This window comes from Trachinotus anak, unplaced genomic scaffold, assembly GCF_046630095.1.
Source record: "Trachinotus anak isolate AG129_WGS33_773 ecotype Australia unplaced genomic scaffold, CSIRO_AGI_Tana_v1 ptg000007l, whole genome shotgun sequence".
Lineage (NCBI taxonomy): Eukaryota > Metazoa > Chordata > Actinopteri > Carangiformes > Carangidae > Trachinotus > Trachinotus anak.
In genome coordinates this window covers 15,103,408-15,120,033 of record NW_027273858.1, presented here as the reverse complement: position 1 = coordinate 15,120,033, position 16,626 = coordinate 15,103,408, and the positions used below count along the sequence as shown (strand labels likewise).

At 37.3% G+C, this 16,626-nt stretch overlaps 1 protein-coding gene across 5 annotated transcripts in view; it reads left to right on the top strand.

Moving 5' to 3' along the window:
* Positions 1 to 16,626, top strand: part of wdr27 (WD repeat domain 27) — a 43,165-nt gene that overhangs the window by 16,204 nt on the left and 10,335 nt on the right. The window contains exons 18-23 of one of the 5 annotated variants that reach the window (XM_071480919.1): positions 195 to 328; positions 1,580 to 1,677; positions 2,610 to 2,740; positions 4,954 to 5,051; positions 9,612 to 9,714; positions 12,963 to 13,061. In XM_071480919.1, coding sequence (XP_071337020.1) covers positions 195 to 328; positions 1,580 to 1,677; positions 2,610 to 2,740; positions 4,954 to 5,051; positions 9,612 to 9,714; positions 12,963 to 13,061 — 663 coding nt within the window. Of the gene's footprint in view, positions 1 to 194; positions 329 to 1,579; positions 1,678 to 2,609; positions 2,741 to 4,953; positions 5,052 to 9,611; positions 9,715 to 12,962; positions 16,530 to 16,626 lie in introns of those variants that run through there. The other 4 variants (XM_071480920.1, XM_071480917.1, XM_071480918.1 and 1 more) reach the window with 4 other exon arrangements.

The following is a 16,626-nucleotide window of genomic DNA, read 5'->3' as shown; positions in this document are numbered from 1 at the left end:
TAGCATCAATTATTTTCCCAGTAATTAAAAAAAGAAAATTAGAAAAGAGAAGCATTGATAAAATGTATGCTTATTAATTATCATTCTTATTGAATCAAATTATCTTACATTTTAATAGTATATTTTCCTGAATCATGTATGTGTCAGTAATTTAAAGAGAGTTTTATTCTTGTCTGTCTTCTTTTCTCTTGTAGGGCGAAAGCTTGTTCTCCAAACCCATAAGGGGTGCTCAGTTTTACTACCTAGACAAATTTCTGCTTTTTGCATCTGGACCCTCTCTGTACTTGTACCTGTATAATGTGGACATCACACGCGACGACATCAAGAGGTATTACAAGTGATTTAACATGTACTGTTAAGTTGATGATGATACATAAGATAGCTATTGGTGGTGAATTGGTTTTACAGATGCACAATTATTTTCTTTAATTTCTTTTTGTTGTCAAGCTGAGTCTCTGAGTCAAGTTTTTCACACAACTGGACACTGTGGATAATCAAATTAAGTTCTGGGTTTCATTAAAGAGACAGCAGAAATGCATGTTTTTGGAGACATTATATCATACATTAACCTATGGTATTAAAATATTAGTATTCCCACTGTACTATATGATCTCATATTATTTACTGTAATATTTAATTTCTATATCAGTATATTGTATTTATCACTTGTGCTTGTTGTATTTTAGTATTTGTTAACTTTTCCTCCCTGGATGTCACAGGTAGAATACAGCTGAGAGAAGCTGAAATGGCATGATACTGGACTTTCTCTATTTGGGCTTTTTTTATTTGAGCTGTATCATAAAATAAAAAATTAGATGTGTTACACCATCACAATGGTATACATTCAAACCTCATTGCTGCACAGTAGGACAGTCAGGCTCTAGTTGTTGGCCTCTAAACAATAACATGAACACACTGGGGGTTAAGTGCCTTCCTTAAGAGAAAATTAACAATACTTGCAGTGTAGAGACTCAAACCAGTCATCTGCCACTTTTTACTTCCAGTCACCCAGCCATTGTAATAATGACCAGCAATGAAAATGCATCCATTGCAACAACACTGCAATGCAGGTTTAAAAAAAAAAAAGGGAATATAGATCATAGAATTAGCCTGTTTTATGTAATCTATTTAGGAAGCTGGCTTTATTGGTGATTTGAGGGGGATCTGGCTTTATTTAGCTGCTACCACAGTCACTGCTGTCACTCATTACCACCTAAACTGCTTGACTGTGTACTGTAAGCTGTCAGGGTTTATTCTGAAGGCCAGAAAAATGACAATAAATGGCCTCCATACCCCTTTTTAGCAGTGCATGTTGCTCATTCATGTTTTTCTTCTTTCTGGGGTAATTTATTAGATGCATCTTGTGAATGGAAAACACTTGAACACTTGTCACCAGTCAGTAAAAGCAAAATCATAAATCCATTGTAAAGGGTAGTGCCTCTCACTGAATTCTCGCAATGATTGGTGTGTGTGGAGAGATTATTATTATTAATATTTTTAATTTATTATTTATTATTAATTTTTTTTATTGTGTGGTTACCTTCATTGGTTAAGAAAACAGTGCAACTTCTCTTCTTAGATATCAGCAGCGGAGTGTCGTCAAATTGGCAAGTTGCCTTACAACAACATCATCGACCGACATCACGGCCTTGTCTGCAGTCAATGATTTCTTCTCTTGTATCCTTTTTGCTTGTTGTTATTGTTCATGTCACAGGAAGTGCTACTGTCTAGACTGCACTGATGCTCTAAAGGGCAAAGTAAACTTGTGCCTTCAGTAGATTTACTTGGAGCATCTGGTTGGACCAGTTCCATTTCAACCACAGCAATCAGCCTGTGCTTCATAAAGCCTTCACATGTTCCCTCAGGGGTGCTGATTTTACCTGTAAGTCATTTAGATGTCTTTAATTTTTCAGGAATGTCTGCATTCCAACCCCTTGTTAAGGTTTACAGTGTATTTACTTTCCAATAAATCCACTGAACTAAGCTGCATTTGGATAAGTGGGATCCTGTCGGGAATTATTTTGCACCTCTGTGCACAGGCAAGAAAATAGTGATTATATTACATTACATTACAAAAAAAACATTTTATGTCTGGATTTTCTATATAAATCAAGGGTTATCTTGTACATCAATAAATTATATGTATAATATTTGATTTTTATTTCACTTAGAATATATTTTCTTAATGTAAAGTATTAAAAAAAACTATATGGAAGACTAAATACAACAGCTGGCACACTTGCTGACAGCCACTAACATTTAAAAGCTATATACTCTTGCATTACAGCATGGACTGATAAAGGTTGTCTGCAGGTAAGCAAATTATATGTTTACACCATGTTTTGGTTGTCTTATGTCAAAATAAAACCAAAGAAATGTATTCAGCTATCCACTGAGCCCAGCAGCCAGCTTCTAGTGCTGGCCCATGAAGAATAAGGGAAGGCTTTACATAAGTTATTGATCAAATATGTTGTATTTCACTTTGCAGTGCTGTCCCCCAGGGTTAAATGTCCCAGCAGATTAATTTGAAACACTTTCACATGTTTTGCATCTGATTAACAGCAGCCCTATAGTTTCTCAATAATAGTTGCCATTACTTATCTTAACAGCTGTGTCAGACATTGTCCTGCTGTGTGGATCAGATCGATCCATTCAAGTATTTGACATGAACAAGAGTACAGTTGCCTCAGAGCTGCCTGATGCCCACAGCAGAGCTGTCCACTGCATTACACAGAACAAGGTGAGGCCACTTAAATGCTTAAAAATCTATTTTCTTTGTTGTATTTGTTATATTAAGATTATTATCTTTTTAAGATCAAAAGAAATGTGTTCTGTTATGTCTATGCATACAATCTTCAGAGATAAGACATTGTAAAAGTAAAAAAAAAAAAAAAGGAAAACTTGAAGTTTCCTCTTAGCAAATTTGCCTTAAACCACACTTGCTAATATCCTGAAAATAGCGCTTTTCTTTAAAATCATTGTAATTACTGAAAAAAAATGTTCATTCTTATCGAAAAGTCACACATGCAAGTTTCTTATGCTCCTGAGTTTTTGTCAATTATGTTTCAGACTTTTGCAGTTTGACCAAAACTTCCCGTAACTTTTAACTTTTGTGAATAATAGAAGCAAACACATCTTATCACTCCACAGGCAGACTGAATGACGTATAGTCTTAACCCACACAGTGAAGAATTTGCTTGACTTGGCATCAGTTAGTAGTGTGAGCCCCATCTTCCATCTTACTCTAGAAGGGTCTACTATTTGGCAGATGTTGTAATGTTACATAAGACATCTATGAGTGTTGCACAAGTTACATAAGGCACAGATCGTCTTTGAGGGAATAAAAGTGTTAGTTTGCGGTGTGAATGAAAAAGGTCATGGTTAAAAAAATCAAGTCTTGGTTACCCAAAAGTTTCCATGACTGACAGACAGGACATGCCATCATCAGTATCATTCATCTTACTGAGTGTTTGAATGTAAATCCCTGGTGCATCAGGATTAAGACTGCCATAGGAGATGGCAGGAGGAGATTCCATGCTGGATGATGGTCTTGGAGTAAAATTGTTCCATGATGCAGTTTGGGTTTATGTGGCCTTACTCCCACATCACTGTCTTAGACAATATGGGCCCAATTTGCTGGTGTCTAACAAGTAGACAGCTTGGGCCTGTATCCACATCCATTATAGTGCTATGAGGAATGTAATACTGCATCACTCAAAATGAAACTATAATATCAGCAATAAATTCATGCATTCAAATCTGGGGTTCTGCATATTATTTACATTTCTTTATAGCTATTACATTACAGTGTACTGGAGGGCCTGGTTTCTCTCCATAGTTAGTAATATGAATGTTTGCCAGCTTTGTAATCACAACAAACCCATTAATTTTGATCATAAAAATGATGTAGGAGATAACCAATCAGCTGTTGGAATTGGAATAGAGAAAATGTGTATTCAAGCAGGCTTGTACCCATTGACCTTGGGGTTTTAACTTCAGTCACTTCTCTATGTTGACCAGTGCATAGTTGACACTATGCAAGTCTGGATTAGCTGGGCACACTGCACCTGGTAGCATGGATTAAATGCATTAACCCATTCAACTGCAATGCACTCTTGCACACCAGCTGACTATACTCCTTCTACCCAGAGGTGCCTGTTCTTTGTCACACCAGCTATTGTGTTCCATACATTGTGGAAAGCCTGCAGAGTGTTGATACAGCTTGGCTATTGCGTCAATGTGGGGTCCTCCGGCTGGGTGCCCGAGGGCCTTTGGGTGCTGTAGGGTTAATACCTGCAGGTCAGAGGGATTGCCCCTGCCTGGAGACTGCACACATAACATCACTCTTCTCTCCACTCTTGCTTTCTCGTCGCGAGGCGAACTAAACATCAGGAACTTTAGCATGTGAAGCAGCTTTTCCCACTTCAAATTTCCATCACCCCTTCTGCAAAATTCACCTGGAACTCATCAGAGCAGAGGACTTCATGGAAAATGGAACTGGAAATGCCCTCTCAGACTCCCATTCTCACACTCTTAGTGGAAATCTAAACAAAAAACACCCCCACTGCTGCTCTCTCACTCTCTCTCTCAAACACACACACTCTCACACACACACACTCACACTCACACTCACATTCAATTATATCATGTGATAACCTGGTGTGTTAATTATAGAATTTATGTACATATGAGCAGTGGAAACTGTATATAGTTTTACAGTTTTATTTTCAGCTAAATGTGTTTGCATTATCTTTAATTTCGGCATGTACTTTTAGGTAGTACTAACGCTACCTTAAATAACAACATGAACAGTATTTAACGATGCAGGCTACACAGCAACAGAATAGTCCAGTACTGGACCATAAGATGAGCTGATTTATAACCCATTTCAGTCAAGCATGTGCTGACTGGACTTCTTTTTTTTTCTTTTTTTTTGTTTTGTATACTTCACAGGGCTCCATGTTCAGCACACAAGCACCAGAATCATACAACCTCTTCCTCACCAGTGCAGTCACAGATGGTGTGAAGATTTGGGATCTCCGTACACTTAGGTTGGTATCGATTCTGTCTATTCTGTTGGATTTGTAATCAGTGTACATTTAATGGGAAAATGCAAGAAAGGTGTGATGAAACAGCTATGTATGTATATTCATGTTTACTAGTCTCTTCAGAGGAAAAATTATGTTCTAAAACCCTTGAGCAAAACCTTGGTGTCAGAGTACTGTATTGAAAGTTAACCAAAACAAGAGAGCATTGAAAACCTAATACATTTACTTTGGTCATAACATTATGGACACATAATTGACAGTGCTATCTGCAACCTCTGTAACCTCATGTAATATCTATGTGTTTTTTCTGTTCCTGACAGAAAGACAAACCTATTACATTTACTATGATGAGTGACATTCATGAAACTGTTCATTGACATCAATAATGTGTTCCCTATTTGTTTTGTGCCCACTGTACAGTTGTGTAAGCCAGCTAACCTCTGCTGAGTCCTTGTACTGGCTTAATGGTTGGCTCAACAAATCTGCCAAAATTGCCAAATCTGCCAAACAGCAATAGATGGAAGAAAACCATTTTTGTTTTTTATTCCTCTGCTATTCCTAGGAGTGCAAATATTACCTTATATTTAAATTACATCAACACTTTTTCTCAGAAAAACATTCCTAAGTTGATGAGTGAATCGGCAGTTGTTCAATTTCCAAAGTACTGAGAATATTTTTCTTTGGCCCTTACTAAGCAGCAGATATCCATATAAGGCAGATAATTCAAGTAGGCTCTCTTGGATCTCAGAATGTTCTTTTTGGCCCGTTAAGAAGCATTATTGAGTATTTCATTCTTTCATGTCTGTGATTGCTTCCATGTTTAACTCCCCATCCCAGACTCCATCAAAACCTTATTGCTATCTGATAAATATTTGTGCCTGGTTTCCAGGTCAACTTCTGGTTCTGAGAGCTGTCATCAGGCTTCCTCAGCAGATGCTGTTCTTCTGAGGTGTAACATATGGATGTATGAAAACAATAGAAGCTTTTTTTTCTTTTCTTTTTTTTGTCGACCCTGATCATTTTATTTTCCTCTTTGATGAACTTCATGTGTCTTTCCCTGTAGTTAGTACCAACCACAAAAAGACTTGCATCTCCCCTAAATTAATGTTTCTATGAATTTATTTTTATACGAGGCTTGAAGCTAATGGAAGAAATCAAGATAGTTGTAGGCTTTCCCCTCATTATGATGGAGGCAATATAAAAATTCTTGGACCAATGTGTGGCATGAGTAAAGCTTACATAAGGTGCTCATAAGACTGAGCTTTGTGATAATAATTTTTTTTTTGTCAGTGTAGCTTATTCCTCTAAATGGGACAATTTCATTTTTTTTTTTTTTTTTCAGGATTTTGAATTAAGAAAGTTTTATCAGCTGTAAAAAACAAATCTTCATGGCATACAACTGACAGATAATCCTAGTATATGAATTTATATAATTATATTAATTTTAAAAAAAGTACATAGCTACAGCAAAATGTTCCTGGAAACACATGTTGCTGTTATATATTTTTAATGAGGCAATTATTTTTTATTTTTTAATGCTTTGAAAATCACAAACAAACAGTCATTTTCTTTATTGTATTGGACTGGTAGCAGAAGTTTCAGAAGAAAATCTCTTTAGAAAGTAAAATCAAGGCTTTTGAATTGCCAGAGCTAAGAGAGAAAATGTTTTTTTTTTTGTTTCCTAAAACTGACCCCTTGGCTACTGAATATTCCCAGGAAATATTGAGATATGTAAAGATAATTTTGTTTTTCCCATTTTTATCTATTGCAATTATGGTAATCCAGCCAGGAGCAAACTGAAATGACATGGTAGTTTTCACCTTTTCATCAGTCTCAGTTATACATATAAGTGTCAAGAAATGTCATTGCAAATCACTCTGGCTGATTAAATAGACAGTCATGTTAATTTGACATTCTCCAGTTTAGCATGTTTTTTGCATTTTATCAAAAAATGGAAATGGAAAAAAAAGATGTTTTACAGCTGGAGTCATTAATGGAGTTATTTTATGACCTGATGATGAGTTTTGATGATGACATTTTTATACTCAAATACCCTGACAGACGGTCTAAGTTGGGGTTAATACTTTATTTTTTCTTCCATCAAACTAGAGAGCTTCCAGAAAATGGAAAACCACAATGGGAAATGTACATTTCACTGAGTGGAAACTTCTGAGACTCAGTCTTAATTTTATTTTGCTTTGTCACCAGAGAATCCTCAGCAATTTTTTGCGCCTTCCTTTTCAGACAGAATCACAAACATGTGTATCCATCAAAGATTGAGTGAGGGTAATGGTTTTTGAAAGATTTCCATACTTAAAGAAAGTTTTATGAACTAAGTAAACCACTGGATTGGTTAGGGTTTATTTTTTAACCCCCCACACTTCACTCACCCCTTGCAATTACAAATTCTGTGTTTAAGTGTGCAGGGTTCCAGTTTAGACGCGTACACACTAGCATTTAGCACAGTTAAAAATCTGATCCACTCGGATACGGACTCTAAAGCTAGAGAAAACAGATGGTGATCTGTTTCTCTTTAGTACAGTGATGTATTTCCCTTAAATCTCTTGGAATTTCCATCATCTGATAAATTCATGCTGAGCAATGCATTCTGTGAATAAATAGATCATTAATGTATTTATATTGAATAATTTCAAATAGTAAATCAAAAGCAAGCTTTCACCTGATCTGCACTGACACAGTTAAATTGGGTGACATATATTGGCTGCAAATAATGACCTATGATTAGCCTGCTGATTACCTTGATGACTGACACTGAATACCCAGGTGGATTCAGTAACCATATAAGATCCCACTCAAGAGAATCAGACCCTCCGGTGCAGTCTGTGTTAGTCATCAGGCAAATGCCGAATAGTCATCACTCACACAACATGAAGAATGTGTGTGGGATTCAGCCCAGCATCTCTTCTCCTTCAGTCAAAACATTAAATCTACTTTCTGACCTAGAAAACTAGATGAGTGTTTACTCTAACTTGTTAAACTGTTTCTTGTCAGTGTGGTAGTGGCAGGTTGTGTCAGCTCTGCTGCAGACCTGAATGTCCAGATTTACCAACAGGGATTTCGAAACAGATTCATCTCATCCATCTTGTTATGCGTCAGAATGATTCGAGGTCAGATTTGTTACTATTTTGTCGTGAGTAGCTCACACTGGGGATAATATAATTCTATTGGTTATAAAATGTTTACAAAATGAAATTGTTCCAAACGTTAAATTCCATTTTTTAGTTTTCAGTGTCTTCTTGCAAATGGCTTAGCGCTGTTTTGTTTAACATGTCTATTTTTGGCTAGCAACGGCGGGGCCAGCCCTATAATCAATGACTTACTGAGTGAGTGAGTGATCATAGTTCAACAATTACATTTTTACCACTGGTCATCCAATTGCCGCATGACTGAATTAGAGTTTCCCCGTTGGAGATTGTTCTATCAAAATGTAACAATCATCAAACAGATAAAGGACTGAAAATGGCTATCATTAAGGAGATTGCAAATATGATGTGATGATGTCAGCCTTTTACAGCCGTTCCACAGCAGTTTTCAACTACATCCTCAATCTTGCACATTCAGCATACGCAGTCCAGCCATATACTATGTTTTGACCTAGTCTTGTTTACCTATTTGATTGGCTGCATAATTTAATTTGTCAGCCTCTGTTTTCTCAGATTAATAATGAGTGAATAAGCTCATCTGGGCAATGACCTCTGCTCACCATATTCTTTGTGTAACTCAAGACACAAGACTGTGGTCACAAACTTTTTTTCTTTTCAGTCAGGAGGTCTACAGTAGCAGCCAGAAACTTTATGGGTTGTATCTTCCGATAGCATAGTCAGCTGATAGTGAATATTGGAAAAATTAGAGGAAAACCTTACAAAATGCAGTAATCCCACTGAAAACAACAGTCTGAATAACAGTTTGACATTGTAAGATTCATAAAGGTTGTATTTATTGCTTAGCAATTGTATGAACATGTTCCCATGTGTCCACCCCGTGTATGTTTAAAGAACTCACTGGTACTAGGTATATCAAATTTCTTCATGGTCACCAGTGAATATGACCTACTTTTAGTTCTGCTTAATGACATTAGCATGTGAATGTCAAAGACATTCTCTCACCAAAGCCAACATGCCAGCCCATATAGAAACCCTAGCTCAACCAGCTGTTAGTGGCATTGTAAAGACATTACATGCTGTTGCAAACCAAATGAAACAGCACAGAAGTTGCACGAGGGGGCCATTCGTCATCTAATACCTTCTGTTTTCCTGTGTTTTGCTTGAGTCATGCTCAACTCGTTTTCTTTGGCTGGTTCATATGTGTAAAATGTTAAGTCTGCAGGGTGGCATTCCGCCCCTCATGCCATAGATATCTCACTTGTCAAACATGACCCTTTCTATTTCGATTTCGATTTCCTTCTTGGCACACAGAGCTCAGGGTAGAATAAAAAACTAAAACTAACTAAAATAGAATTAAGATTGTATTATGACGTCAAAAGTAAAACAACAGGTTGGTTTGAGTTTATTATTCTCACCACTGTGTGCATCCCCTCCTCAGGTGTGTGCGGCGTTTTGAGAACCATCTAAATCGCTGCCATCCATGCTCCTCAGCCATCTCACCATGCGGCCGCTTCATTGCCTCAGGCTCTGAGGATAACAGTGTAAGTTGTAACAAGTTTTTCCTAATAGAGTTTGTATTTCATTCTCCCTTGTATACACCTCTCTGGTCATACTATCTCAGACAGTTAGGTTTTGTGTAAGCATAATTTGACCAGATTACTATGATAATCAATTTTTCATTGATATGACAAGGAATGGGATGCCCATCAAAGCCACCCACAGCATAAACAGTGTTTGGTTTTATGGATTTAAAGCAGAGATATCGATTAAGTTGTAAAATTTAATGCCATTTTAAAAGCTGTAGCAAAACTGAATATGTACTTGATCATGCGTCACTGTATGTCAGTGTCTGGCTAGTTTTGGTCTTTGTTGAATCTGCTGTTGAGAAAGCAACAAATATCGCAGCTTGAGATATTTTCAAGTTTCACAGTGAAATCATGCCCACAATACCATAATGTAAAGGGGCAGAAAAGTTGTGTATGAAAATTGAATATTCTTTTGTATCTGCTGCCGTGTGTGTTAAATTGAAGCTGAAAATCACATAAGCAGTAAAGTAGTCTGAATGACTTCAGTCAATTATTTTATGTATAATTTATACATGCTTTATATATGCTTCATATTGTTTGTATCATAGTTGACCTTGTAAATGTGAAATCTTTATCAATTTCACCTCCATTTAAGGTGAGGCCTGTTTGTGCTTGACTTAGAGATTTTTATTTGGAGTCAAGCCTTTTTCCATAGAGGTCAAATTCAGCATTCATGTTGAAGCAGAACTGTTTAATTGCTTTTCCAGACTGTGCCTTATACTTGCTTTCAGGACATTTTCAGAAGACTGCCTCCCTTTTCCTGATCCATCTCTCTTTTCTTCTGGTGTATGTGCTTGTTGAAAGCAGTGGAATAATATATGCACGCCGATGGTTATTATTAATTATGGGGACTCAGCACAGCACGGACATTTGAGAGCATCTCTGTCGAGATCGGACATTTCCAACGTTTCGTGGAAATCGGGAGAGTATAGTGTAGTGAGCTACACCATATTTATTTGTAGCTGCCCTGAGACTCCTTTAAGCCAGACACATTTGTACTTGTCTTAATATATCAAAAAGCAATCATGGAGCAAAAAGAACGTGAATACTCAAAAAAGACTCCCTAGATCATGTTACACATTTTCCAAAAAACACAAGGCCAAAAACAGGCAAAGTAGAATGTGATTTCAGTGTGGTCAATTTTAACCTGTTATATGTTGAGTTGTTTTCCCCTGCTTTGAACTCCCCTCTTATCATCTGACATGAAATTGATTATTTGATTGTTTAGCAGATACCAGTTCTTTTTTTTTGTTTTTTTTGTTTTGTTTTGTTTTAAAAGTTAATCAAGACTTATGCCTGCTGATTCAGCTTTCATACCTCACACTCTATTGCTCCTGCTCTCTGCTTCAGTTACTGTTGTTATACAGTGAACTGATATATCTGAGGACCCCTGTTATATTTTTGCATTCCAGAAAGAACTTTTCCCTTCCAAATATCTAATGCCCTGTTAGGCACCACACACGTCATATGCCTCAGACAGGAGACACTCTACCCATGGACCATTTGACAAAGCTCACTTGAAGCGTTTTTCAGGGAAACATAATATAAAACAGCTGCAGGAATCTGATGAGTTGCCGTCTGGTAACAAACATCCCCACAGCTATTTTTATCTGTGCTCATGGCACTGAAGCAAACGAACGAGCCTTAAAAGTTGCAGATTGTGCTTAAAAAAAAACTTTGTAAACTGCCTGATAACACATAAACATAACCTTTCGGATGTTTGAAAGTGTTGATTTTAATGTCTACAAGAGCAGTATGCAAATGTTTTTTTGTGCATCCAATGCCAAGTGCAAAATCTACACCAACAAGTAAAGGGTTGGTTAATGCGGCTTTTACTACCTCTAAGCAGAAAACAACAGTAAACTATCTGCAGCAGTTAATGTGGATTGTCAATTATTCTCAATGGCCACTTAATTTCTGTATCTGAGTGCGATGAGTGCGTGATAAGCCTCAATAGCCAAGACTTTTTTTTATTGCAGTGCCTTTCAGATTTGCTGCAGTCAGGAAGCATGACAGCAGCACTTTTTGTTTTGTTTTTAAATGTGTGTGTTTTGATGTTTTAAATTTTACACTTTTAGAGTCTGTTGACTAAGAGTTTTTAGCATATAAAGAGCAACTTAATACAAGAATGATAATCTTGTTTTTGCCCTCCACTTGTTTGACTTCTCATCTTGCTGCAGTGACATAGAATCACTGTTGTCACACATCACTGTTGGGCATAGTTACAGGTACAACAGAGAAAACTACTGTCCACACCTAACCAAAACCATCACTGATGCTGGATGCTGGATGCAACACACTTGAAACTTTCAACCAAATGTGCAATGAATTTCGGTCTGGTACTAAGTTATTCTTTCACAAAATATGTGAATCCACTTTGTGAATCAGTGTTTAATGATACCCTAACTCAAGCAGATTTACAAGCAGGGAATCAGGAAACTTAACTAATTTTAGAAAATATTCTGTCAGCAAAGAAAAATGAAACAAAACTAATAATCTGGGAAAGTATTTGATGTCAGCTTCTGATACGACATACATATTTGTTTATAACTCAAAAAGTATTGGATATTGTTTTGATAGCCAGCCCCAGAGTTTTCTTCAAATACACTGCTCAGCTCCAGAGTCATTTGGGTTTAGTTCAGCAGTTGGGATAACTGATTCTGGCAGACATGTAGCATGGTTTTATGTGTCTGATTACTAATATCAGCATGCGCCAAGTCTTACTGTCTAGACAATCTCTGAACATAGTCAAAAATGTCTGGTGATCATCAAGAAAACTGTAATCAGTGTGAAAATATTTACAGTAAACTATTAAAGTGTTCAGACTAAACACTCTAATACTGACCCCAAAGAACTAATGGACATGGCAGTATGGATGTTAGCCCTGCACACAATGACTGCATGTGTATGGAACATGCCTTTATATTGTGTGTTAGAGCTCAAACTCAAAATGATTGGAAAACTTCAACAGGATATGCCAAATATTTCCTTCAAAGTTGAAACTGTCCTTCAAGCAAATCAGTTTGCATCGGTTTCTGTCTTTCCATTGTGTATTGTATGTATTATACACCTTTTAATGGGCTTCACTAGGTGGGACAACTTCAGTCATGTTATATAGATACATCATGTTCCACATCTGTACATCACTGCATGGTACAGTCCACTCCTGCTTTTGTTCATGTGGTCCATCTCATTAATTTCAGGCCTATGTGTATGACATCCGAAGCAGCAGCTACCTCCACAAACTTCAAAAACAGTCAGACACAGTGCTCAGTGTGACATTCAACCCTGCCACACCAGAGGTAAAAACCTTTCTTTACCATTTGTGTTTGTGGCTCTCTTATTTCCTCTCTCTTGTTATTCCTCTACAATGGTTCCAATGCCTCATCATCTTAAATAAAGCATCAGTCATTTTTCTCTACATCCCTGTGAGCTATTGATCAGAGTAAATATTTTGTTCAGATATCGTAAATGTCTTACTTTGACTTTCTCTTACTGACTTCAGACAGCCTAAGTAAAACCAGAGATTGTTCTTTACTTTCCAGATGTTGACCTATGTTAGCTCTGCATAAACACCCCAGGGGACATGCATACAGGCAACAGTGTTAATGTATGTGTTACCCTTCACTCTATCCCTGATTATGCATGCACATCAATACTGCAGATATATGTTATAAGTTGGATTTTTTTTTTTCTGCATCCCAAACACCATACTGACCTCAATACAATAACCCTCCCCTGCACACAATAGCTGATACACTACTCTCAGAATCAGAAGATTTTGTTCTAATGCCAAATATTGTTCTTTATCTCAAGAATCTGAAACAGGTATGAAGGAAAAACGTTTAAAAGCAAAGAGGTCACAGTGAAAAGTAGAGGTCATGTCATCCTCAGTCCAAAGAAAATGTTTAGCCTCTCAAGTCTTATTTTTTGAGTTTTAATCAAGATGTGCCTTTTACTTGAATTGTACTTGGGGAATTAACAAATAGAAATACTGATGTGTAGTTTCCATCTGTTCCCATGTTATGTGGTTAAAACAATTCACAGTGCTTGGTTTGAAAATTATATATACTGTACATAATTCCAGGTGGTTACAGGGGTCTGCAGAATCTCTACTTGCTGTGGACTCTAAGTGTTTGTAAAAAAGGAATGATATCCTCAGGCTGAGGTCACATAGCAGGGCTCATTGAGACCATCCCACAGTTCAGGGTGGGTGGATTTTATGTCAGTAACTTCACAGAATTTCTGCAAGTAGCCATGAAGAAATTCAATATAAGAACTGAGCTAGAAAGAGTGTGAGATGAGTATGCACTAGTGTATGTGTGTTCAGTGTGTGTGTGTGTGTGCTTATCCATTTGTCTCTGTATATATGCACTGCACAGTATACAGAAATCGCTAACAAAAGTAATTATTCTCATACAAAAATATTAATACCCCAGAATTCACATATGTATAAACCTACAGAAAAATGATGTTTGCATCAGTAAACACTGCTGTGACAAAAACCTTTTTTTTTTTTCTAAATTTTAGCCTCCTGTACCAATACCATTTTCATTTTAAATGGATATCCCCTAAATCACTCTGCGGGTTTAAGCAGTGGTAGCCAGTTTATAGTCCAATCAGATAATGACTACTGCTCTTCCGCAGCATAATTCTGTGGGATCTAGTGACTCGTTTTGTGCACTGTGCTGATCCACTTGTATGACTGACTGCCTGAAGGTTTGTTCCAGCCTGTGATTGGCACAATTTCCGAGTCAAAAAAGATGTATACAGGGATGTGCTTGTTGACTTCAGGAGCTGCTTTCTGCCTTTTCTGTTGGCTGTTTATCATTTTTTACTGGATCCCATGTAGCTTAAAGTTATTCTAGTTGTTGCATTCTGTTGAGCCTTTTTTGAGCTTCACAGGAAAATAAAAATTCAAAGTTTACAGTTCTACTTTCTCCATAGCATTTCTTACAGAGCAACAATTCCCTTCGGAAGCGTGGGGTATTGTCCAGTTAATGATTTTCCTTTGCAACTGTTCAAAGCAAGAAGATTTGCAAAAGATATCTTTTAAAATATACTATCACAGCCTCTGCTGGATGTCTCATGACACTTCTTGTTGACTGTATTTTGGATTTGAGGCACATGTTTTAAATCTGCATGTCAGTCTGTAGAACTCCATTAATTTAAACTTTGTAGCACAATGATACATTCAGATTTCAGTTTGAAAGTGGAAAGTTTGATCCATGACCCTTTACTGGCTGTATTACAGTGATCTGCAGAGTTTGAAGAAACACTTCATCAGTCAGAAAATGCTCACTCCCCATCAGTGCCTCTGTACATTCTGTTTTGTTTGATAGGACATGCAGTCAAAATAGAAACTCAGAAAAAATCAAGAAATGTTGGCACCGTAAATTGAAAAGTAATCAGATTTTTCACCATCAGTGTCACATGGAAAGATTCAAATATTGCTTTAATCTTATCAAACTCTATCTTTATATGATATATTAGAACACAAATGTAATTACTCACCATAGTGGTATTGCAGCAGTACCTTGATAAATAATTTCCACATGGAAATCTGGTTATTTTTCTTTACAAATGTTCAAATATGTGTAGGTAATCTGTGAAAAATATCTCTCTCTCCAGATATACATGTATTAATGTGTAATTTTTTATGAGGTCATTTCTTATTAATTTTTTCTCTCAGATTTATTTCACTGGCCGTCTCATACTACAGGTACCTGCTAAGATTTGACCAGATTGAAGTCATAAAATTCACAAATGTGTGAAAAAACTGGAGGGCTCCAGAAAGTCTGCAGCTAAATAAAGAGCCATGACAAGTCTTCCCACATTGGAAATCAGAATCTCCACACCCTGATTCAAAGTTATGTTAACATGTACAGCATGGACTGAGTGAAAGCTTTGTGATTAGTGTTTACTGTAAATGCAATTAGCACACAGCTATCTTTTTGTTTGCTAACCCAGAGGAACAGAGCTGTTCTTCATCAACATTCGCTGGGGCTTATTTAATGTTTTTGTGGATCTCTTAGAGAGAGGAAGACGTCTACAGTTCTTACTGAATAGATATTATTAATAGATAAAACTGTATGAAATTGAAAGATTCACATCCTGCGCCTCTAAATTTCCCCAAATTAACTTCAGAGTGGTCTGATAAAACTGTCCTAACCTGAGGTCCACTTACTACCTTTCAACCCTATCACACCGTCTTCAGTATTTGACATAGTCAGCTCAGTTGTCATGGAGCCTTATCTGTTGACATGCAAGCTCAGTAAATGTTGGGGTTTGCCCATAGTACTTTTAGGACTTCTTGTCCATTATAGCTTAGTTAAGAATGGAAGGTAATTCTTCATTCTTCAGTTTATCCGTCACATTTTTTTCCATTTGTCCGGGATCCGGTCACGGTCACAGCAGGCTAAGCAGGGTGTTCCAGAAGTCCCTCTCCCTAGCAGCATTTTCCAGCTCCTCTTCGGGGGATCCCGATACATTGCTAGGCCAGATGGGATATATAATCCCCTTCAGCAATCTCTGAGTCTGCCCCGGGGCCTTTTCCTGGTTTGAAAACCTCCAAAGGAAGGCCCCCAGGAGGCAGCCTAATCAGATGCCCAAACCACCTCAACATGTTTCTTTCGACATGGAGGAGCAGCTACTCTACTCCAAGCTGCCTCCAGATGTCTGAGCTCCTAACTCCTATCTCTGTGGCTGAGCCCACACAAGAGGAAGAAGAGGAAACTCATTTCAGCTGCTTGTATCCACTATCTCATTCTTTCAGTCACAACCCAGAGCTCATGACCATAGATGATAGTTGGAGCATACAGTATATTGACTGGAAATCGAAAGCTTTGCCTCCCAGCTCAGCTCCCT